At 39.5% G+C, this 24,366-nt stretch overlaps 1 protein-coding gene across 3 annotated transcripts in view; it reads left to right on the top strand.

Annotated features, from left to right (window-relative positions):
* FNDC3B (fibronectin type III domain containing 3B) overlaps positions 1-14,680 on the top strand; it is a 334,918-nt gene extending 320,238 nt beyond the window's left edge. For all 3 annotated transcript variants that reach the window (XM_070406793.1, XM_070406792.1, XM_070406791.1), the window contains 3 exons: positions 1,213-1,340; positions 11,173-11,505; positions 14,152-14,680. In XM_070406793.1, coding sequence (XP_070262894.1) covers positions 1,213-1,340; positions 11,173-11,484 — 440 coding nt within the window. In that variant the 3' untranslated portion in view covers positions 11,485-11,505; positions 14,152-14,680. The remainder of the gene's footprint in view (positions 1-1,212; positions 1,341-11,172; positions 11,506-14,151) is intronic.
* The last annotated feature ends 9,686 nt before the right edge of the window (positions 14,681-24,366 follow it).

The following is a 24,366-nucleotide window of genomic DNA, read 5'->3' as shown; positions in this document are numbered from 1 at the left end:
CCATTAGCACATTTCAGGCACTGACTGCCTCTCCAAGTGGTTGCTGGAGATTCATTCTGTGGAAAACAGAACACTGAACTGATTGGTGGCACTTGCTCTTCAGGGCACCTTTCCTCCCGGACAGCTTCCTCACACGCCACCTGATCGCCTCTTCCTCTTCCTCGTATGTTCAGGACAGTGTTGTCTTAGCTGTGGGACTGTTCAGTCTGAAGAGATTCCTTATTTAGTTTTTCCATACATTGCTTAGAATTTTGGCAAACTAATTTCAACTTTCTTTGTTTTTAAAGAAAACCTTTATTTTTCTGAAACATTCTTTATAGAATTATAGGTAGAAACAGTGCCTCTAAGGAATTAATCTCATGTAATTTGAAATTAAAGAATAAAGAGGTTCACAGAGAGCAGTTAGTTATAAGCTCTGGTTCAAAAACAAAAATCGATATTAAATTAAGCTGTAGAGATATACATAAACAATGAGAAAATATTTTAAATTTTATAACATCTTACGTGCCTTACTACAAACTAATATAATTTAACTTTAAACCAGAATGGTGAGTCCAGTAGGTGAAAAATAAACTGAAAACTATGAATATGCGACAACTTAAATGTAAAGGCTTTCAGTGCTGCCCATTCCCCGGGACCTACCTCAAATGTCACCTGTTCCTCAACCTTCCTTAGACTCTCACACATGGGACTCTTTCTCCACTGGAATTTCCTAACATTTTATTTATACTTCTTGTTCTAATCTGCTTTACGGTATGTTTCTTTCTGTACTTGTCTCATACCTTACTCTCCCCTTCTCTCAGTTAGACCTTAATTTCCTGGAAAGCGGGGTTTATGGTACCGATTTTTGCATTCCCCAAATTACCTAGCTCAGAACCTAATCATAGAAGGTAGACTTTGGAAAAAAAATAACAAAAACTCAGTTCAGGCCGAGCAGATATCAATAGGATAATGAGCAAAGAATGTTTCACCAATGGCTGGCCAGTCTCGGAGTATTTTCCCTGTGGAAAGGGCGCCCTGCAGGTTTTATAGGAGGCTGGGCAAGTAACTCCCCTGGGGCAGACACAGGTGCGCGCTCTCTCTCTCTCACACACACTCTCTCTCTCTCTCTCTCTCTCTCACACACTCTCTCTCTCTCTTTCAGATTACTAAAATTGTCACTGTTAATGTGATGCTTAATTCTGATCTTGAGTGTGTTAATTTGTATTTCAGCACCTCGAGTAACACAGTTAGAAGGAAATTCATGTGAAATTTCATGGGAGACGGTACCACCAATGAAAGGCGACCCTGTCAACTACGTTCTGCAGGTATTGGTTGGAAGAGAATCTGAGTACAAACAGGTGAGAACCACTGTGCACAGCAGGTGTGCAGCTCTGAGTCAGGCTGGCCCTTGCCTTCCCCTGTCGCCATGAGTGAGTCAGTGACCAGTGAGCTCCATTTTTCTTAAAATCAATTGTGGAAACTCCCTACACACACCCATTACCTAGTTCTTTAGATGTTATAAGCCCTAGTTTACATTTTATTTTGTATGTGGTGTTATTCATCTCAAACTGTCAGTTCTCAACCATAATCTTATCTGTAAAGAGTTCTGTATTTGTATTTGATATTGGCAGCAAACATCAAAGTCTATGTAATTGAAAGCTAAAGTGCCAGTGGTTTTAGTGTAGAGAGCAGGTAGTCTTTATCGAACTACTGAAGCCTATGTCCCGTCTGCTTTTAATAGAAGTTACAGCAGCAGAATAAGGAATAGGACCTACCAACTCTTGCAGCCTGTGATTCAGGAGCTCTCGGTCACCCTCCAATGTGCATGGGAACCTGTTAAAATGCAGACTCTGGTTCAGTAGGTCTGGGGTGAGAGTTCAAGCTCCCATGTGATGCAGGTGTTGCTGGGCCATAACCTGAGTAGTAAAGCGGTGCAGATCACATGATAAACCTACGCAAGAGAAAAGGTCATTGGATCTAGCCAGATAAAGAATTCCGTTTTATGATTCACACCCCTTCTTGGTCCCTAATTCTTCCAAACCCACACATTCTAAGACACTAGCGAGGAAAGATTCAGATACTCTGTTGGTTTCTATAATGTTCCCAGGAACTTAATGACTGTTTGTTTATGTGAAATCAGGACATCATACCGTTACTACATTAGGAAAGCTGAGGCCCATTCTTATCAGCACTTTAGTCGTGCTTTTATATCAAACTCAGAAAATTGAAGACACATTGCCACCTGTCTTCTGAAATTAGCATAATTAGTGAAGAATTTTTTATCCAGCTCTTGAGGCTGCAGATACACAAAGCAAGTTGAAAATAATCTGATTCAGTTTTTGTTTCATTGCTGGTCGATGTTCCTTATATTGTAACTAGTGGCCCAATGCAGATTTGTGCACATTGAAAGGAAATTAATTAGAAGAAAGATTCATGTGGTAATTCTGTTACTGCAAAAAATTACATGTCAAAATAATATATATAATATAGTATTATAAAATTAAAGCACACGTGTGATTGGCACCAGTGAGAGCTTTATATGTATCGCACATGCGCAAGTCAACATTTATTTTTAAATTGCCAGTGCGTGTCCTATGTACTGGCCAGTCAGTTGGATGGATGTATGGTCAGTCACTTAGCCTTTTATATACATAGATATAGATAATACTTGCAAATAAAAATGTATAAAATGAATCAAAGAAATTTTGGTACATTTCACTGTACTTTCTTAATATGAGGTGTCAGATAAAAGAGTGAATTGCTTTCAGCACATTTTGTAAAAACTGTATTTTAAATATGACATCCACCAGTATTGAGTAACATCAGTAGATGATGTCACCAAAGTTTCCACTATTCCTCTTAAATAAGAGCAAAAACACTACTGTTTCCTTTCACTTTCCAATCTCCTCCTACACAATATGTCCGGTTTCAAAGTAAATAATTTTACCTGTGTAATTGTTTCAGCTTGCCAGAAAGATGTGATTGGTTTTAGGGTCTCAGCTCAGGTAGAGAGCAGAGGATTTTCTTGCTAGATTTAGTCATCTTTAACACCAGTAGCATTTTCCTATACGGTAGCAATGTAAACATGGTTAGAGATGAAATGTTACAAAATTTCACAACATATTACTTGACACTTAACAGTTCATTTCCCAACAGTACATTCATTGCATATTCATCATTGAATTTTCCTTTTATTCCATGTCTCATACTTTTCCACCTGTTTTTGGAAACAAATGTTCCTAAAGCACAGTGGTTACTGTTTTACCTTTAAAAGGCAATATCTAGCCCCTGCTAGAGTGGCTCAGTGGTTGAGCGTTGACCTGTGAACCGGGAGGTCATGATTTGATTCCCGGTCAGGGCACATATCTGGGTTGCTGGTTCAGTAGGGTGCATTCAGAAGGCAGCTGATGAGTGATTCTCTCTCATCATTGATGTTTCTATCTCTCTCTTCCTCTTCCTTCCTCTCTAAAATAAATAAAAATATATTTTCAAAAAATAAAATGAAAAGCAGTATCTATACATGTCAGTCATTGCCAAAAATATAGGTAAATCCACTCAATAATCTAGATTTTATTGACAGATTGGTTGTTTTGAATCTGCTATTTGTTTAATGGCATATGTTTAGACCCATGGACATGAAAATACTAATATAATATGCAATCCCACGTGTGTCTCAGAATATATTTCTTATTATAAACAGTTACAAACAAGAGTTTCTTGTTAAAAATAGGTAAAAACACGGTAGTACAGGCCAGGCTCAGTAGGCAGGGGTTAGCATTGTCCACATAACCATGTCTTCCCTGCATTTACCAAGAAATGATTAAGGTCGGTGGTGGTACATGAAAACCTCAGTGGAGTCAGGGACAATTTGTACTGAGTTTTCTGCTTCTCCCTATTCAATCAACGTTAAGTTAAACATGATGTTTTGAGTACTTCATTCACTTGTTCTGGACACGAGATAGGGAATGAAAGCTATTTATATTATGTGTGCAGAGTAATGGTTAAAATAATTATAGTCCAGAGATAACAGGCTTTGAATTCATAGAGGCAAAGCAAAAGAAAATGAGCGGTAATCACTGCTGAGCACAGCCTGCAGGTTGCGGGCTCCGAGGGAGCACTATGTATACCTTGGTCACCGCACTAACCGTTCAGGATCCACTGATGTGTGGGCTGTTTACCCTTTTTGTTTTCCCGGGACTGGCACATAGCTAAGCACTCGGTAAATGTTTCTTGTAAGCACGAAAGAGGCAGTTTCCAAGGAACGGCGTTATTTACACTTACAGAGGTGAAAAGAGCCAGCTTCCGCATCGGGCGGGTTTAGCAGGGATGTTGTAACTTAGGTAAAAACCATCCTGCTCGCCAAGTTTATTGTCACAGCAACGTATGGCAACGCCCAAGGCCTTTTCTGATGTTATGCTAGAAGCAGTGACTTGACTTTGCCCAGTTCTAGCTGATTAGCTTTCTTTTGTTCAGCTGGTTTTAATTATTAACTGAAAGTATTAAATCTCACCTAAAATTTGACTGGGTATTAGGATGCCTGCTTATCTTGATTTGGCTTTTCTGCCACTTAATAAACATTCTAAACACGTGGTTTTCTCAAGAAGCTTAGAACTTCTTTTCAATCAATATTAATTGTAAAGCATTCTTGAAATGAATGAAAATCGCAAGCATATTTAGTTTGCATTTGCACAAGATATAGCAAACAGTTTACAGCATACATAAGAATATAAGGAAATAACTCATATTCACATCCCTGTTCAGAAAGCAATATTTTCTATAAAGATTATTTAAATATAAACATTGAAGGTGAGAAAAAAGTAGTAAATTGTAAGACATCATTACCTGTTAGGAGTCAGAATTTGTGACAAGTTATTAATATTCTTGGTTCTCATATTTGTTGCATTAAGATGACCTTTGAAGCATCTGAAAATTTAAGGCGCTCTATTTTTAATTTAATGGCATCTCTCTATCAGTGTATTTCTATTTAGTGTCATTTTAGAATGTAGTACTAGATGTGTATTGAGTCTTCATGGTATCACATAAGATACTGTAAGAACTTCTCTTGACAGAACTTAGACTTGGAGCCTACATATTTTTTAGTTTTGTTTGAGTAATTTTTTAAAATTTTTTATTAAATTTGTTGGGGTGACATTGATTAATAAGATTACATTTTTAATGCCTTTCAATTCAATTCCCTAACAGAAATTAAACCGTAAGGCTGTGACTATCTCATGTACATTCTTCTATTTTTCCACGATTAAAGTGCCAAATCCAAAGCCAAATAAGAATAGATCAAGAGGGAGATAGTTTAAAACAATCATTTATTTTACTGATTCCTAGGTTCTTGTGGGTTTTAGGTTTAAGGTTTAAGTATTTGACAAGGTTATGACTGCCTCACACCCAAAAAATCCTCATGCATACATTTATTTAAAATGTCGTATGAAATAAATTTATATTCAATTTCCTGGAGTCCAAGTATAGGATCTTGGGATTCTGGAGAAACTGTGAGGTGCTTTGTTTGCACTGTGGGGTGCCGGGTGTATAACAGAACAGCATGGACGTGCTCTCAGTGGAAACCACACCCCCCAAGAAGCAGTTCAGTAACTGCCCTTGCCTGTCCTTTTTGACGCAGATACACAATGCTGCCCAGCCTGCACTCTCTACAGAGGAGGTGAGGTGTCAGGTCAGCCTCCATAGTCATGGGATACTGGAGGAATTAATCCACCTTACTGAGCGTCATCTTTTAGAAGTGGGGACACTGATTTCTGACTCAGGGTTCCTGTGCACCTCCGATCCTCTCAGTCTTGAGAGGCACTGTGTGAGGGATAGCGCTCTGCATCTGTGTCCCCCCTTCCAGGTCTTGGGAGAGGGTTGATGTCAGCAGAGGTGCCGGCACTGGTCCAGATACAGGCTCCAGTGCTCTGCCCTGAAAGACTGTTTAAGGGATTTTAGCTACACAGCATGTTATTCTGAATTAAGGGTCACAAATTCTTCATTTGTTTTTCTGCATATTACTTTAAACCTTCCCATTGGGAATAATCATGTCACAATTACTTTAAAATATATTGTACATCAAATCAGGAACAGAAATCACCTCTGTAAAGATAATATTGCCTATATACTTATTGTGGTATTTTGATTGGTTACTTCAATAAAGAAAGTCTTAAATGGAGAGGCCGGGCCGCTGCCCTGCCATGGAGAGCTGCATGTCCATGAGCCGTTGCTTGGCTGGAGGCACAGCTGTACTGGGCCTGGTGACCTTGTGGTTTTGTGATCTCATGGCTGTGATTATTTACACAAAAACAAATCCATTAACTCAAACCGTAGGAATCAGAAGCCTGAGGAAATGGGTTTTGGGGATTGTTTTAATTTTTCCTTAGCTCAGAATTAGTCTAAAAAGCTTAATAAGCATTGTTGACTATTTCTAAAGTAGATTAGAAACTCCATGTTTTCTATCAATACATTGAAAACAACTCCATCGTTGTTAATGACTCCATTTTTTAAAATGGGCTGCGCCGGTACTGAGCTCCTGCTGCTGCCTCTGTGGTTTGTGTGTGTGTGGCTTCTAATAACTGTCCTCTTTTCAGACAGTGTATAAGAATATCTACTATTGCGTATTTGAGGGTTCCAATTAGAGAACATTCACTGAGTGTCCACTTTGTTCAAGCCATTGTGCTGGTTGCTGTGGAGATAATAGACACAGCCCTTCACACAATATAGTTATCACAAATATTTCTTTCTTTTTTTAAGTTAGTGTTAACCTTGTATTGCCAATGCTTGTGGAAAGGGGGAGCTATTCTAATTAAAACAAGAAGAATAGCTAAAAGGAAAGCACTTACAAATTAAAGCCTAACTTTTTAAAAAATTCTTTTATTGATTAAATTATTGCATATGTGTCCTTATCCCCACGTTACCCCCCCACCCCACCCCCACTCATGCCCTCACCCCTGTTGTCCGTGTCCACTGGTTAGGCTTATATGCATGCATACAAGTCCTTTGGTTGATCTCTCCCTCTTACCCCCACCCTCCCCTACCTTCCCTCTGAGGTTTGACGGTCTGATCGATGCTTCTCTGTCTCTGGATCTGTTTTTGTTCATCAGTTTATGTTGTTCATTATATTCCATAAATGAGTGAGATCACGTGATATTTATCTTTCTCTGACTGGCTTATTTCACTTAGCATAATGCTCTCCAGTTCCATCCATGCTGTTGCAAATGGTAAGAACTCCTTTTTTACCGAAGCGTAGTATTCCATTGTGTAGATGTACCACAGTTTTTTAATCCACTCATCTACTGATGGGCACTTAGGCTGTTTCCAAATCTTAACTATTGTAAATTGTGCTGCTATGAACAAAGTGGTGCCTGTATCCTTTCTAATTGGTGTTTCTAGTTTCTTGGGATATATTCCTAGAAGTGGAATCACTGGGTCAAATGGGAGTTCCATTTTTAGTTTTTTGAGGAAACTCCATACTGTTCTCCACAGTGGCTGCACCAGTCTGCATTCCCACCAGCAGTGCACGAGGGTTCCCTTTTCTCCACATCTTCACCAGCACTTATCGTTTGTTGATTTGTTGATGATAGCCATTCTGACAAGTGTGAGATGGTACTGCATTGTCGTTTTGATTTGCATCTCTCAGATGATTAATGACTTTGAACATGTTTTCATATGTCTTTTGGCCTTTCTTCTGTCTTCTTTCGAAAAGTATCTATTTAGGTCTGTTGCCCATTTTTTTATTGGGTTGTTTATCTTCCTTTTGTTAAGTTGTATGAGTTCCCTGTAAATGTTGGAGATTAAACCCTTATCAGTGATAACATTTGCAAATATGTTCTCCCATGCAGTGGTAAAACCTACCTTTTGATTGAACTTGTCATTAAGGAAGTTCCCTTCAATTACATATTCATTTTCCTTCACTAAGCTTTCTGCCTAATGGTGCAAGAAAAGTACTTGGCTTTCAAAATACATTTGCAGAGCCCTAGCCGGTTTGGCTCAGTGGATAGAGCGTCGGCCTGCAGACTCAAGGATCCCAGGTTCGATTCCGGTCAAGGGCATGTACCTTGGTTGCGGGCACATACCCAGTAAGGAGTGTGTAGGAGGCAGCTGATCAATGTTTCTCTCTCATTGATGTTTCTAACTCTCTATCCCTCTCCCTTCCTTTCTGTAAAAAAATCAATAAAATATATTGAAAAGAATATAATATATTTTTTTAAAAAATACATTTGCAGAGAACTTCACTCTAAGGAATTAGAGTTGAGAAGTGCAATCGAAATGATATAAATTAAATGTACTTCTGGGCCAACTTTCTTAAAGGGATCAAGTCATGCAAATTATGGAAATCATACTAGTAGAAATCATTTCAATAGATACTAAATAAAAATTTGAATTCACCTTGCAAAACTCTCTAAAACATCTGTGGGAGAGGTTATTAAGTGGTTTTCTGAAGTGAAGTCATTGTTTGGCGGCAGATATTAAGAGGCCACATCACAGCAACACTTCCCGAGTCTTTGCTCGACACCGACTGGGTGGGGGGACTGTTTGCTATACATCATGAAGACAGTGCTTCCTTCGGGGCGGCAGAACCCAGGGTGGGTTACCTGGACACACCAGGGAGATGGTGGGGCCAAGTGAACTGGACCCGCTGTCACACTAGTAATTAGGTGAGGACATGCACAGTCTTTAAAGAAGCAGGGTAACTCACCAGGTCGAATGTGCTTAAAATCTTATAAAGAAAACAGCAAATGAAATGATGAATCTGAAAAAGTAGGAGAAACAAATAATTGTTTTTTAGGGCTTAGTTACTAGAAAAAAAAAGTACAATAAATGAGACACTCAAAATGAGGGAGGAAAAATCTTAAGAAAAAAGACTAAATATCAGGTAAACATTAAAAGTCTGGTCCCTTTTCTAAGCTTTGAGATTCTTTTGCTGCCTGTCAACTTGCCCAACTCTAGACGTGTGGCCAGTGCCCTTGTGTTCACTGGTGGGATGTCCTGCTTCGTGAGAGACGATGACAGGCAGGCTTCAGAAACACTCAACATTTGTGGTTTCCCACTAACTCTGTAGCTGGCGAGTGTCTCAAAGCCGAGGTTGTTGGAATTACTCAGTTCTTATTTTCTATGGGATTTGTACTAATGGGCTAAATTCACAACTTTACTAAGGTGGCCTGTTGAAAATGCCCATATCTATCATTTTGAATTGTTGTATTGTAAGGATATATTTGGAGTTGTTCTTGAGTTTTAAATAGTAGTAGTAATAATAATAATAATAATAATAGCTTACTTTTAGTGTGTGGTTACTGTGTACCAGGCATGTTTTAAGCCCTCTACAGATGCAACTCAGTGCCACTCACATAGGAAGAGTTCACTTCATTTTACTTTCTTGTTTAATTACTCATCATCTAATCTCTTACTGATTTCGTTGAACCCAGCTAGTTTTTTTTTATATTCACTGACTCTAATATAAGCCATACATTTTTATGTAGTTTTGATCTAATCTATTATTCCTGTAAGTTTTTTGAGGATCAGTATCACTTTGGTAGAAGAACCTTGTTAAGACCTCTCCTCTCTTAAAGATTCTTATTAGCATCGGTCGACTCAAGGGTGGTAATCTCTAAGTTAACTGGTAGTTTTCAAGTCCTTTAATGGTAAGCCTCGTGGTGACTATACAAGTGGGACAAAATTCAGTTTACAGTTGTTCATATGGAAAATAATATAATAATTAGTAAATAATAATACAAAAACAAACTGTGGTTTTCATACTCACAGTTGTAAATCTACTTTTGCCACACCCTATATTAGAATTAGCAAAGGGGAAGGAAACATCTCAGATCCTAATGGGGGGAAAACAGATTAGTCATACAGCAAAGGAACACTTAAGATGGGCTGCTGAATTATTTAAATAATAATTTGTGATAAATTGGGTTACATCAAATATTTCTTAAGAAATTATTAGACAAGCCATGAAGCTAGAAGGAGGTATTCATAAGGTACGTCTAACAAAGGACTTACATCCAGATTATCTAAAGAGCCCCCTGCTAATTAATGAAAGCAAACATTAAAAACAGGCCAAAAACTTGAACTCACTCTTCACAAAAGAAAGTATATGAATGACCAATAAGCACATGAAAAGGTGGGGAACATTATCAATCATCAGAGAAATGCAAATGAGGGACCATTCTCATCTAGAATGGCTAAAATATAAAATACTGACAATAACAAATGTTGACAAGGATGTGTGGAGCAACTGGAACTCTCATACTTTGCTGATAGAAATTCAGTGATTCAGTCGCTTTTGAAACTGTTTCTTCTGAAGTTAAATATAGACTTTGCCTGTGACCCAGCTCTTCTTCTCCTAGGTATTGCCCAAGAAAAATAAAATCAAGTCCTTAAAGATTTGTACAGAAATGCTCATAACAATCTTATTATATAAAGCAATCTTATTATATAAAACTGAGAACAATACAAACATCCGTCAAAATGAAAATGGATAAATTGAGGTATAGGCATAGAGTGGAACACTGCTCCTCAATAAAAGTAGTAACTACTGAATCAATAATCAATAACAAGTAATGTAGATGAATCTTGTAGGCATGAGAGAGTGTATACTCTTTGATTCTGTTTATATGAACTTCTAGAACAGGTAAAACTATTTACAGAGTTAGAAATCAGAATAGTGCTTACCTTTTAGGGCTAGAGGTGGGATATCTTAATGGTATAGTATCACATGATGTATCTGTAATTGTCAGAAAGTCATTCAGCTGAAACTTGGCATTTCACTGTTTTTATAATTCAATGCTTTTAATTGTTTTGATTAAAATATCTTTATTTGTTCTGTGGATCAAGATCATAGAGCCCTTTGTAAGAATTAAGTCATCTTCTGATTTATAGTCTAAATAATCATTGAAATTTAGCTAGATGTTCTCTATTACTTATGTCAGCTCTAGTTCTAGTCAGTGCCTTATCTCTTGTCAGTGTCACAGTCACTGAGTTTTGTATTGATTTATTTAGAGTGGGGTGGAAGACCTCTTTTATGGATGAAATACAGATTGGAAGAAATACCTTTCTATGTAATTCTTGATGTTACAGAGTTCGTTTAAACCAAGCCAGGTCCATGAGTCTCCTGACTTTATGTGATTATTACTTTAGAGACCACAGTATTACTAAATTAACTGATCAGGACTTTTCCTTTTCTTGAAGGTGTACAAGGGAGAAGAAGCCACATTCCAAATCTCAGGCCTCCAGACCAACACAGACTACAGGTTCCGCGTGTGTGCGTGCCGTCGCTGTTTAGACACCTCTCAGGAGCTCTGCGGAGCTTTCAGCCCCTCTGCAGCTTTCGTATTACAACGAAGTGAGGTCATGCTTACAGGGGACATGGGGAGCTTAGATGACCCCAAAATGAAGAGCATGATGCCTACTGATGAACAGTTTGCAGCCCTCATTGTGGTTGGCTTTGCAACTTTGTCCATTTTGTTTGCCTTTATATTACAGTACTTCTTAATGAAGTAAACAAACCCAACAAAACTAGAGGTATGAATTTAATTAATGCTACACATTTTAATACACACATTTATTCAGATAATCCCCTTTTTAAACCCCTTTGTTCTTTGATTTATATACTTCTCTTGTTTTACAGATTTAGCTAGGAAAAAATATCAGTGTTTTGGTGCACCTTTTTGAAATGCAAAACTAGGAAGAGATTAAACTGGATTTTTTTTGTTTTAAAGAAGAAAAGCAAACCAGATACCAAAAGCTAGCTTTCTTATCTTTCTTTTACATTTTCAGATCTGCCTTTATTCTGTGTTCACTGATATCTTTTGCAAGTCTGTGATTTTTTTTCCCATGTTACAATTTAGTAATTTATATTCATCAGTCACTTCAATGTCTTGACCATCTAGCTGTCAACGTGAATCACAGTGTGTAGTTACCGGGCTAGGATTTCAGTGTTGTTCAGAGTATTACCACACAACAGCGTACAGAAGATGTGTTCACTCAGATAAGGCCGCCCTAAACAACCATATTGTCACTCAGTTATTTAACTGTGTTTAGCTCATTTAAATCAAAATGTGTACTTTAATCTAAAATGTTTTAATAGTCTGTATCTCTTATGATTTAACACTATGAGCTGCCTGTCTAAGAAATCAAGTAACCAAAATGCACCTATAAATTATGGAGCATTGTAGATTTTACCACGTCGATTCATAGCAGTAACTTTAAGAGGGCATTGTGCAATAGTTAGTTGTTTCCTTGTTCAGCTATTTTAAAAGCTGCTTTAACTTGTTTGTTTGTCTTTGTATATAACTACTTCTAATCTAATCACTAGAGTTATTATATTCTGTTATGTTTGACCAGATTTATATGACGAGAACTGGTGACAGTTTAGTGCCTCTGCCCATTGTCCATGATTTACACTAATTGTGAGCAATCTTCTTATATATCAGCTCATTGTTTTTGAAAGATTTGCCTTTAGGCTGTTCTTTGAGGTATCAATGAAGTGATTGAATTTCAAAACCTGAACTCAGTGCACATATACTAAGTTAACAGCAGATGAAAATTGGTAACACCCAGAAGAGAGTCATCTGAATCAGTAGTTCCTCTTTTTGTGGGGTTGACCTGCTCATGTGTGGAGAGAGAATGGTATTTGGTGGTAAGCACAGGGTGTTTGGGGGTCAAGGAGCCTAGATTCTTTCCCTGGATCTGTCACTAACTTGCTGCATGACCTGAACACGTCACTTTACCTCTCTGTGCCTCAGTTTTCCCATGCATTAAAAATAAAATAAACAAAATGGGGATTCTAATGTTTGTAAGTGTTTTGAGATCCTTGATTAACAGGTGCTATTGGAGTGCAAAGTGTTACTCTTGCATGTTTATTTTGAGTCATGAGATAATCAATTTTAACCCAAAGTCATTGGATTATTTATATGAAGTCCATAATGTTCGCGTACCTCAGGGACATTTAAGAGTTGGAGGTGCAAATATATTCCAAAAGGGTGCAACAGACACAGTGTATCCCCCTGCCTTCTGTTTTTGTATATTTTTGCTACTTGGTTTTTCTTGATCATAGCTATTTTGTGCTTGGTCTATGTTGTCTTAAGATGCAGTATCCTTTACTAGCTTATAATATTCCCATACCAAAGTCATGGGGAAACCAACATTATTTTGTTTTTGGTTTATTTATACTATATTCTGCATACAGTACTTTAAATGCCAATTACGGTGCAATCTTTATTTATTGTAAAATTTTTTAAATGTACTTATGTACTAATTTTCCCTTGTAGCATGTTATATTTTTTTGTGTTTTATACTTTTGTAATTTTAGGTCAGTCTTGTTCCTTGGCAACATCTGTAGTATTATCAATCTTCTGACATTTTCTTGTGTTTTTAAAGATAAGAGCATCTAGTGCATTAAATGCCAAAAAAAAAAAATCCATTATCAGTGATTGAAAAGTTTACATGTACCCAGAAAACCATAATCATCTCTTAAAGAAAGTGCTAAGATTAATTATTCTGTGTGCCTATATTGATGTAGTAAGTACTAGAGAGTTCTGTATTTTGTTATTGACTATAATAATTAGTTTAATTAGCCTTGCAAACTGATGATATCAAGGTAAATATATTTTTGCCAAAGTTCTGGCCTTCCAACGCATCTCTCTATTTAAATGTGTATCATGACCCACTGTAACGTTGCATCTGCAGTTTCTGAGACAATTTTATGCAGGTGATGGGGAGAAGGCATTTTTTTAAGCAACAAAGATACAACTGAGTACAAAAACCTTGTTTGCAGGCGGGGGGAAAGTCCCTTTTTGGAAACACTTTAGAACTGCTGCTATAAAAAACAACTGCTCTCTGAATCAGTTGAGATTTTTAAAATGAAATAATACTTTAGGCCAAAATTGCTATGACTATTGGATCTTTTTGAGATGTTCATACTACCAGATTTAACCACCAGAAAGCAGAAGTGTGCGAAACACTAGCTGACGGCACTTTATTTTATTGCTCTTCTTTATTTGGTATTCATTATAAACCCTTCAATCAACAAATTATTACTCTATCCGGCACTGTTTTCTATCACAAATATGTATATGTGATATCAATATATAACTATATATATATTGCCATACACATGAACAATAAAATAAAGTGTTATATTAACCTTGTCTCTTTGCCCTTTTGCAGTATGTAGGAATGAGTGAGTGGCTTTCGGATGCTCTGTATGTCAAACTCAGCCCTGGCACAAGAAATTCCAGTCATGTGAAGCAAACTGCCCTTTGTCCTCAAAGAAATTGTTTAAAAAGAAAACTTTTGTAAAAGATTTGTTTTCATATTACCTGCCTTGTTGTTATCAACTTGAAATGTTGGCATTTTCTAACTGTGTTTTGTTGGCTACAGTAATTCAGTATTCCTGTCAAAATTGAAAAGTGCCCTAACTGAATGTGTTTGAATGTTATCCTTGCACAATTCTTTAAATTTAAAGACAAAATGTTTTACCTCACTGTTGGACATACATTCCAAGCTTTCAACTTTAGGAGAAAAAAAAATCATATGTTTTCCTGTATTGTAAATTTTAGACTATTTCATATACATTGTATTAAAACTGCCATATCAATTTTAATGTATAGATTTTGCAAATACTATGCTATATGTAATACCTAACTATATCTGTAGTGTATATGTAATATATTTATGCCCAATAAATGTTTTAATTCTTTCTGACTTAAGTAGGGTTCTTCTACCGTGAAAAGGATTGCTGTTGTCGTTGTTGTGACTTTTAAAAAACTTAAACCACATCCCAGAAATTGCAAATTCAAATGCCTTTAGAGGCCGAGCATGTGTCACAGTACATGATGGTTGATGTACCATCTACAAGGGCAGCTGCAACCCAGCTCCTGCTGGTTGAGGTCCTGCAATCACTATTTCAAAAAAAGCAAAATCGAAATTTCCCTATATGGACCAACTAAAATGTGATTGTAGACCATGCAGGGCCCTGGGCTGCCAGTTTGTTTGGGGGGGTTTTGGTCAGTCCGTGTGGATAAGGTACGTCTGTGCCTAATATTTTATCTGTATGTCCACACTGAGAAGCCAGGTCTAGGTCTGGTCCCCCAGCCCCTGGCTGCTCCCTCTCCAGGCCAAACTCCTTCCCTCCTCCCAGGCTCATTCAACAACAACAACAGCAATAAAGCGTAGTGTCTTCACCCTGGCCATGATTTCATTGTAATGTTTAGATTGTTTGGCTGGGAATCGCTGCTATCTTCATTTTTTTTTTTTTTTAATTTTGGGAGGGGGGGAATTACACATCATCGGGCACAAAACTGATTTTTTGTAACTCAGAGCTCACTTTCTTATATAAGAATTATAGCCATTCTTATGTGTAAGAATGACAAATTGAAGATATCAAATTTTACATGCTCTGACACGCCACTGAAAATATCGTAAATAATTTTTTTAAGTCACAATTCCCCCTCAACTCTGGAAGAATAGGGGAGAAGTTATTAGCACCAGAAGTTTGGAAACCTAACCAGAGAAAGCCGAATTCTAACTTATTAGGGGGAAATGAACACCAGTGCAATTTATATGCAGAATGCCCTGAAGGCTCCAAAATGGACAAAGTATGTCCGAAGTGATGGCTAAGGGGGAGAGGAGCCTAAAATAATATCGGCTTAAAACTGTTTAAAATGCCATTAGATCTATAAAATCCCTCCCCATTTTTTTGAACTGGACAGCTGCTTTCTGGACTGGGAGACTATCCACACTTGAAAGTTAAGATACCGTATCAAGAATGGAATTAACTGAACAGAGACACAGGAGAGAATATTAGACATAGCCTCACTTGAAGAACCTCATGGGCCACAAAAAGATCCAAAGAACTGGTTCGGGCAGAACACTCAGGTGGTACTGCTCAGCCGTGGCTGCACAGTAATACCACCTGGGGAGCTTTTCAAAATTACTATACCCGGATCATACCCTACAACATTAAAAGGAGTATTTCTGGACCTTTGGTGGTTTATTTTTTATTGAATTCATTGGGGTGATACTGGTTAACAAAAGTATACAGGTTTCAGGTGCACAATTCTACATCACATCATCTGTACACTGTATTGTGTGTTCACCACCCCAACATCGGTGTTTTTAAAGTCCCCGGGGTGATTCCATTGTACAGCCAAGATTGAGAACTACGGCCCTAAGGTGAAATTCTCAGACAGCAAGCCTCCATCAGCTCTTTAATCCTCCCGCTTTACCCAGGGCAACCTGACATCTGATGAAAGCTGCTCACATGGATGACAAGTCCAAAGCCCACAACTTGAGAGAACCAGAGGCTAAGGAGAAGACACTTCAGAAAACTTTCGTATCTCCAGAGAGATGAGGAAAGATAAGTCATCGGTAGACTAAGACTAGAATGCTATGCCAAGGAAATACTTGAAAAATACTGAAACATTCTTGGACATTAAAAAACCAATAGAAGGGTTGGAAGCTGGAGTTGAGAGGATAACCAACAGAGCAAAAATAAAAAGATAAGATAGAAGACTAGGTTCAGACCCGGACATTCAATATCCAAGTAATGAGATCTCCAGAGAGTACAGACGATGTAGGGCACAAGGGTGCTCAACACAATGAATGAAAATAGGACCTCTACCGAGGTACGACATCTAGAAACTTCAAAACACTGGTGCCAGGAGAAGCTCCCGAGAGCAGAGAGAAGCTGCTCACATGGAAGGATTAGAAATCAGAACAGCTTTCCACTCGTCAGTAACAACACTGGAAGCTAGAAATCAGTGTGGCAAGAACGTCAAGATTTTGAAAGAAAAATATTTCCCAACTGCTTGCTCCCTGTTGAGTGCAAAGTATCACGAAGCCATTTTTAGAAATGCAGGATCTCCCCAATTTGCCTCCCATGCACCCTCTCCGGAAGCCACCAGAGGATATGCTGGTCCATATCTGCGAATAAACCAGGAAAAGCTTCCACGGGATTCCGCCTTCAGTGCTTTCATGCCGGTCAGAAGTTGGCTCTCTGTCCCAGAAGGATTTGTGCACCTTTCACTTTATCCCTTCCCTACCCTTAGTCACTGTGTGCTCATAAACACACACACACACAATTACTCCTCTAAACAGATGACTGCAACATGATCCTTTCCAGCACCTCTCAGGATGCCTTGCCTTGGGCTAATTAAAACTAACAAATCTGTATGGTACCCTTTATGCAGGTGGTGACTAAAAAAAGTTTCCACCTCCACTGCTGGACTCTAACTGCCTCAAAAGCCAGTGGAGGGGTGTGTGGGGGCGGGGATGTATGCCTAGGCAGCAAGTCTCACTCGACTTGACAGCATATAGCACATCATCGGGCACATGATAAATAGAAGCTAAGGAAAGATTTGTTGCGTTGAACTCAGTTGGCTCATTGGGTAGGAAAAGTTCACATAGCAGTGATGTGATTACCCCATAAAACTTGCGGCTCCAAAACATGGTATTTTGTCATGGGTGTTACTTTTAGTGTTTCAATTTTTAAAAAATTGAAGTAGTCATTAATTTAAAATGTGGAAATTTCACACGAAATCCTGGGGTCCCATGGCAAAGAAGTGTGGAACAGACTGTCAAACTTCAGTGGGAAGGCAGGGGAGGGTTTGGGGGTGGGGGGCGGGGAGATAAGATCAACCGGAGGACTTGTATGCATGCATATAAGCATAACCAATGGACACAGACACTAGGGGGATGAGGGCATGAGCCAGGGAGGTGGTGGAGGCTGGGGGGAGGTCAATGAAGGGAAAAGGTAATATATCTACTATTTATAATACTTCAAACAATAAAAAAAATAACAATAAATCCTGGGATCCCAGATTCTACTGAGATTGGAAAGATCTGACAACGAGGTCTCGTTCTGGAATGGTGGTTTTCAATGGGTGTGAATAGCAGCTGTCCTTGTTAGTCGGGGCATTTGCTCCGCATTTGACCACATTTCCCACCAAATCCTTGTCATGGATGTGGATGGTGTCCTTTCTAGTAAGAACATCTCCTTGTACTCATTTCCATCAAAAGTGAGCAAACGGGACAGGACATCCAAGAATGATGAAGTGAGGACTACTGTTAATCTGCTTTTTTGCCAATAATACCAGCAAAAAGTTATGGAAACTTCTTCAGAACTCTAGAAGTTAACCAAGGGTTTGTACCAATTGAACCTTGATAAGAACAGCAGGTTTTGCAGTATTTTATCTCAATCTGCCCCTCTCCCCAGCTCCCCAGTAACCCTGCAGCCCTGTAATCAGTGAAGGGAGCATACTGGATTCAGAGCACCTCAAACTGCCTCATCCCCAGAGCATCACCACTGTTTCACCTGTCTCGGCTCCCTAGTAAATCCCCATTGGCAGGGCATTGTTATTTAACCTGCCTCAGAGCCTTATACTCAGAGCATTTGTTGCAAAATAATCAGTGCAATTGTTTAACCCCACTCCTACTGGAGGCTGGAGTACCAGTTGGTGCAAATGAGAGCCTGGCTAAAAACGTCAGGATCTGGGAAATGAGATGTCTATAGGGAACTTTTAAAACTTAGTAACAGTTCTCAGGGTCTAGAAGGCCACATGCATGTGCCGGGCAACACGCATGCTCAGGAATGTCCCAGTGTCTCACTTCTGACTGATCTTAAGGCCTTGTGCAAGCAGAGAATATTGCAAACTCCCTGTGCATTGAAGGTGTGCTCCAGCACAGAGCCCCTTGGTGAAGAGTGGGGGACTTGTGGGTTCAGGCATTGAAGGAAATCTCTGACCCAGTCATTAAGTGACTGTTAAACAGAACAGAGATTCCAGTGGCCACAAGCAAAGAAAGATGTCAGGAAGGATGCAATCTGAATTCGTAGCTTAAGATTTATCCTAATAGGTAGTGGGAGGTGACAAAGAGGATTTTAGACTTAACTGTAATATTTTAGTCTTTTAGATGAAAAATGCATTTATGTATTGTGTAATAAAAATTAGTTCTATGGTAAGCAAAACCATATCCTATAGAATAAAGAGCTAGCATGCTAATTAGACCGAACAGCAGAACAACTGTACGGATGACCTTCTGGACGAAGCTGGGGCTGTGAGGGCTGAGCCCCTTGCACAAATTTCGTGCATCGGGCCTCTAGTTATGGAAATAAGATGTAATACCCATTTCGGAACCAAAGGATAGATAAATAAGGATGCTTCTTATTTATTCCTCTATAGATACAGATCTTTTATTTTCTATACAAACACGTCATAAAAGAAATGTGTTCAACTCAGATAAACGACATTTCTTGCAGATATGAGCCATTGAATGTTTATTATTTGTCCACAATAGTGTTGTCCAAAGTGAGGAGGTATACAAGATAACTGGAAGTGGTTAAAGTCAACATCTTTTAAATTATGTCGTTTTTGTCATCTGTGCTAGGGAAAATTGGAACTGGCATATCAAACAAAGACAGATAAGATAAAAGTGGATATTTAAGTTTACATCACAAATAGAACTAGTAAAGAATAGGATGCCACTCAGATATGCCAGAAAGGGCTGATAAGCAAATAGACTGGATTTTGAGAACAATGCACCATGCTATGCTGCCTTCTAAGATACAAATCAACCTGTGCAATTCAACACATTTTACGTTAGCAACTGCAAATAAAGCCTGTTTTTCTTCACATAAAAAGAGGTTTGTTTTAGAGAAAGAGGAGTGGGAATAAAACTCAAGATCCACACAGAACTGGAAATTGGACTGCAGCAGAAAGTTTGTATAGCTGATCTCCACCAGCCTCAATGATCTGCTTATACCTTCCTGTCTTACTGTGCAGATTTTCATGCTGAGTACTTCGAAATATTCACTGGAGTGAGAATTGGCTTTGCTAAAGTTAAGGTGCTTTGCCCAAATCCTGAAGGTCGTATGTTATTTTTGCAGAACTTGAGATAAAACAAATGTTGGTCTTGCAGTAGGAGTGGAGGGAGAATATGAAAGTATAATGAACCTCTATTCTTCCGGGCAGTGAGCTGCGGGACACCCTCTTCCACCTCCAACTCCATCCACTGGGCTCTCCACAAGTTGCTGTGTTCTTCCAAGGCCACTTGCCTGGATTTAAATACGTTGTTTTAGGGAAGAGTGTGTAGCCATTTGGGATCAAGGCTCAAGTTAGTCTTGCTCTAAATTCTGGAAAATTTGTGGCACCTGGCTTTTTCAGTGTAGAGAAAGCCATTTTTTTTTCAGTGAGAAAAAAAAAATGAAGCTGGTAGAAAAAGAAGCAAAAGGGGGCAAAGATGCTATAGAAGTTCTGTAGTTGAGGCCTGGCTTATTCTGTCTGTAGGTTCTCTGAGACCCCTCCCTGGTTTCCTTATGCCTCTTTGTGTTTAAACTAGTTGCACTAGGGTTTCTGACACCAGTGACCAGCAGGTTCCCAAGTGGGACAGAAAGCACTCAAGACCCATTTTATGTTGCAAAGGGGACTTAGTCAAAGTAGGATGTATCACGTGCAGAATGCACAACCTCAAAGTTTTTTGTGATGGGAATTCTTTCAGATTTGGCCTGCTTCTTTTTGTTTTTTACTTTCCAGGCAACGTACACTGAGCTTAGGAAAGCTCTAGTTTATTAATATTATTATCATTAAAATAAAAATGGTGCTAAATTACTTATGAGCGAGTCCTTGAAGTATGTCAAACACTTGACATGCATTATGTCATTTATGGTTCCTAACCACCCTTTGAGGTGAGTGTAGCTACCCCCTTGAAGTACAGGGTGCTTAATTAACTTGGGCAAGGCATATAAGTAAGCAAGTACAAAATCCTTGCATTTAGCAGGTTTGAAACTGAGCAAGTCATTTGGCCACTCCAAGCCTCAGCTTCTTCCTGTGAAAGATTAGTTGAGCTGGATGTCCACAACTATGTAGACTTGTAGAGAGAGAGTTCAGACATCCCCAACCATCGTCATGCCAGGAAGCAGTGAGAAAGAGCTGGGGGGGGAAAAAAGAGCTTCCCAAGTGATGAATTATCCTTAAAAATCCTGCCCCCACCCCCTTCCCTCTATCCATAATACTCATTAATGTGAGCCTTTCAGATCTTTAAAAAAAAAAGCAACAACAACAAAAGTTCTAAATATTCTCTGTGACCCCTTCACTTGAGAGTCAAAGCCCTCCCAGGAATGCATTAATTAGCCTGACTCTCCATTACCTGCTGACAGGGAAAGACAGTGGCCACATGGGGCAAGATCCTGGCTCTACCACTGTGTTAGTTAGCTATTGCTGTGTAACAAGCCACTGCAGAACTCAATCAGGAGGCCCCAGGAATCCTTTACAAGAACAGGTTCTAAAATGACTGAGCAGGAGACAGATTACAGGGAGTGAAGAATGAACGGTGACGAGGACATGTGAGGTCTACGATGAAGGGAAGTAGAGAGAGTACAGTAGCATGACAGGGAAGCAAGACCGAAGAAAGGCTGTAGCTGGTGGGGCGATTTTGATTGAGTAAACTAACAGGCTTTGGCACTTGCTAGACTCAAGGTAAGGTACTAATCTCGAGGAAGCAACTGAAGATACGAGAGAAGTTATAATCAGTGGAGTGTCCACAGGAGATGGAAAGAATGAGAACTGAGGGCACCACGAAAGAACCTGAACTTGGAAACCAGAAGAGAAGGGTCTTTATTTTGAAATAGAAAGTGAGAAGAAAGTGCAGGCGCGGCTGAGTATGGAAAAGGAGCGCGTAAATCACCTACTATGATTGAGAGAATCATGAATTAAATAGAGTTGAGAGTTTAAACTTGCACAGAGCCTAGATCTTAAACTCTGTAGTGCTTTTTTTTTTCTTTTCAGTATTCCCACTTCTTTATTTTTGAATCATCTGTCCATCCTGAAAACACCTATCCACGGGCAGCTAACATCCTAGGCATGCATCATGCAGCAACTAAATGTCAAGCAGAAACGAGTCCACGCGCCCTGCGTTTCATTAGCACCGTCCAGTGAAGTCACAAATCCTGTCCGAATTGAAATCTAAGCCACACCACGATCATGGGGTCCGTGCTTGCAGCTGTTTTCCTCGAATTCGGAAGGGCTGAGTTGTTGCTACCGAACTAAGAAGAGGCAGTCGGCTTCTCCTCGCCACATTTCCAAATCTACTGTTTTTCTCTTTTCTTCTTCCCCAATTTGTGCCCTGTTTTCCTCTGCCTCCTAAAATAACAGCAGATTAGTGACCAGGCTGGTAGAATAGTGAGATATTGTGAAACAGCAAACACACATCACTTAATAATCATAAGCAGAGTTGGTCTTGGGGAACAGTAGTCACACACCTTTGCAAGTCTCACATTTCATTATTTGGTGTGTATTGCTTCACCAGCTGAAGATCTGGGGACAGGAAATCACAAAAATTGTGAATTCTGGAGGTGAGTTCTGATGTATCTATTTCATTTGTGATAAAGTCAGTCTTGTTTTGCTTCCAATTCTGGGAAGAAGTCCTTGTGTCCTAGATGCCAGGTTTCCTAGCTCGAGAATATTAGGTTTTGTGTAGCCAGGATCTGGAATCGGACTACAGAGGTTTGAATCCTACTTTGCCATCACTGGCTGTAATTTGGGCAAATTCCTTAAGGCAGATAAATGTTTATCTATCCCTATTCTTCTCCAATAAAATGGAAGTGCCACGAGGGCACAAGCTTTGTGATTTCACCTCTGTATCCCTAGAACATTGTCTGGAAAATAGCGAGCACTTAGTAAATCTTTACTGCATAAGTAGATTGACATCGGAATGTGTGAATATTGCTTGCTGCATGAATTCTTTTTGTTCAGAGAATTCCCCGCTGTGGCAGAGAATGACCCCCTCAACTTTTTGTTTCCCACAGCACCTAACCCAGGGTCTTGGACTGAAGTACCCATCAACAGGTATACATTGGGCTGCTTTTGAAGTGAAACACAGCGCCGCCTAATTGAAGCATCCTTCTGTTCCTTCCTGGTGGACAGCAGAAGGGTTTGCAGGGGATCGAGAGAAAATGATGACCCGGCTGAAGGACATCAACCCTCTCTCCTTGCCTCTGGCTCTTTTCTCCTTGGATTTTCCTCCTGTGGGGTGGAATTAGACATGTTTTCCCTAGGACCCTCCTTACCTTTAAAAGTCAATAAAACCGTTCCCTTGGTGATGAGACCCTTTGATAGCAATCAGGCACTAATCCCAGATTCCAATCCTGATTCCTCTGTAGCCAACCTGTATAACCCTCAGCGAGTCACGTTGCCTGGAAAAACAGAGCCAGCTCCACTCTCATTGTAAGGAGGAATCATTGAGGGACAGACGAGAGAAGTGTGAAGGCACCGTGAAAGGGATGACGCAGGCAGCAAGAGACTCATTTCTTTATGAGATTTAGAGTATAAACCATAATGAGCCACCACAAGTCAGTCCGTCTTTTGTAAGAGTGTGGCACGCAAGCCTCCAGAGAGATACGTCTATCACTATTACACAATGTAAAAATCGTGGTTCCTTTAGTATATGTTCCCTTGATCATTCCACAAATATATATGAAGCCCTTTCATTGTATCAAGCACTGTTTTAAGTCCAGAGAAAAGGTTAGGGAGGAAAACTGTGTGGGTTTAGATTCTAGTGGTGGAGCCAGACATATAAACAGATAATTATCTCTGTGTGGTAAATGTAGTGAGAGAGCAATGATCAGGGTATTTGTACTATAAGAGCCTAGAGAAAGGACCCCTTGCTGGAGTTGGGGAGGTGGTGGTTGTGGGAGGCTGGCTGTAATACCTGACGTGTCTTGAAGAATAAGTAAATATTAAGCAAACAATGAATGAATGAATGAATGGTGCTTATCCCTTTCTATTTGCTGGTAAAGTTCCTGAAAGGCAGAACCCAGCAGGGAAATGAGTAGAGAAAGGAGATATTTCATAGAGGAGCTGTTACCAGCATTCAGTTTTCACAAAGCCAAATAGGAGACTGCAGTGGAGAAAATGCAGTCAAAGAGCTGACTCAGAGTCTCCTGATGACGAGATACTGCACTTCCTTCTTTGAGGAGCTCCTGTGTTATCCTGCTGCCGTGGGGAGTCATGAAAAACAGCACTGATCCGGGCATTCCTCAGGCAAATGGGGCACTCTGGTTGACACTTTCTCCTAGTGGTTGACTAAGTCACTGCAGACAAACCTAAGATTCATAGGTTCTCCATGCATCATTCTAGGTCCCTCCCCCCACAGTCCTCTGGGAATGATGACCCAGCGTCAGTCCACACAGGGAGTCCTATTTTAATCTTAGCCTGTTTTCTCTATTGAACCTGGACTCAGCTTCAGTCAGCCTCTCTCTCAGGGTAACTGTCCTGCCGCTCAAGCAGACCTGCTGAGCCTGCCACAGGCATTGCTGCTCACTTCCTTCCGTTTCAGGTACATTTGCAGATGTGCAAGGCATCTTGCTAGATACTGAAGGGACCAGAAGAA

The sequence above is a fragment of the Myotis yumanensis genome, unplaced genomic scaffold, assembly GCF_028538775.1.
Source record: "Myotis yumanensis isolate MYYU_CA2020_CCGP unplaced genomic scaffold, mMyoYum1.0.hap1 SCAF_2, whole genome shotgun sequence".
NCBI lineage: Eukaryota > Metazoa > Chordata > Mammalia > Chiroptera > Vespertilionidae > Myotis > Myotis yumanensis.
The sequence above is the reverse complement of the archived record's forward strand: the minus strand, read 5'-3'. Positions and strand labels throughout refer to the sequence as shown.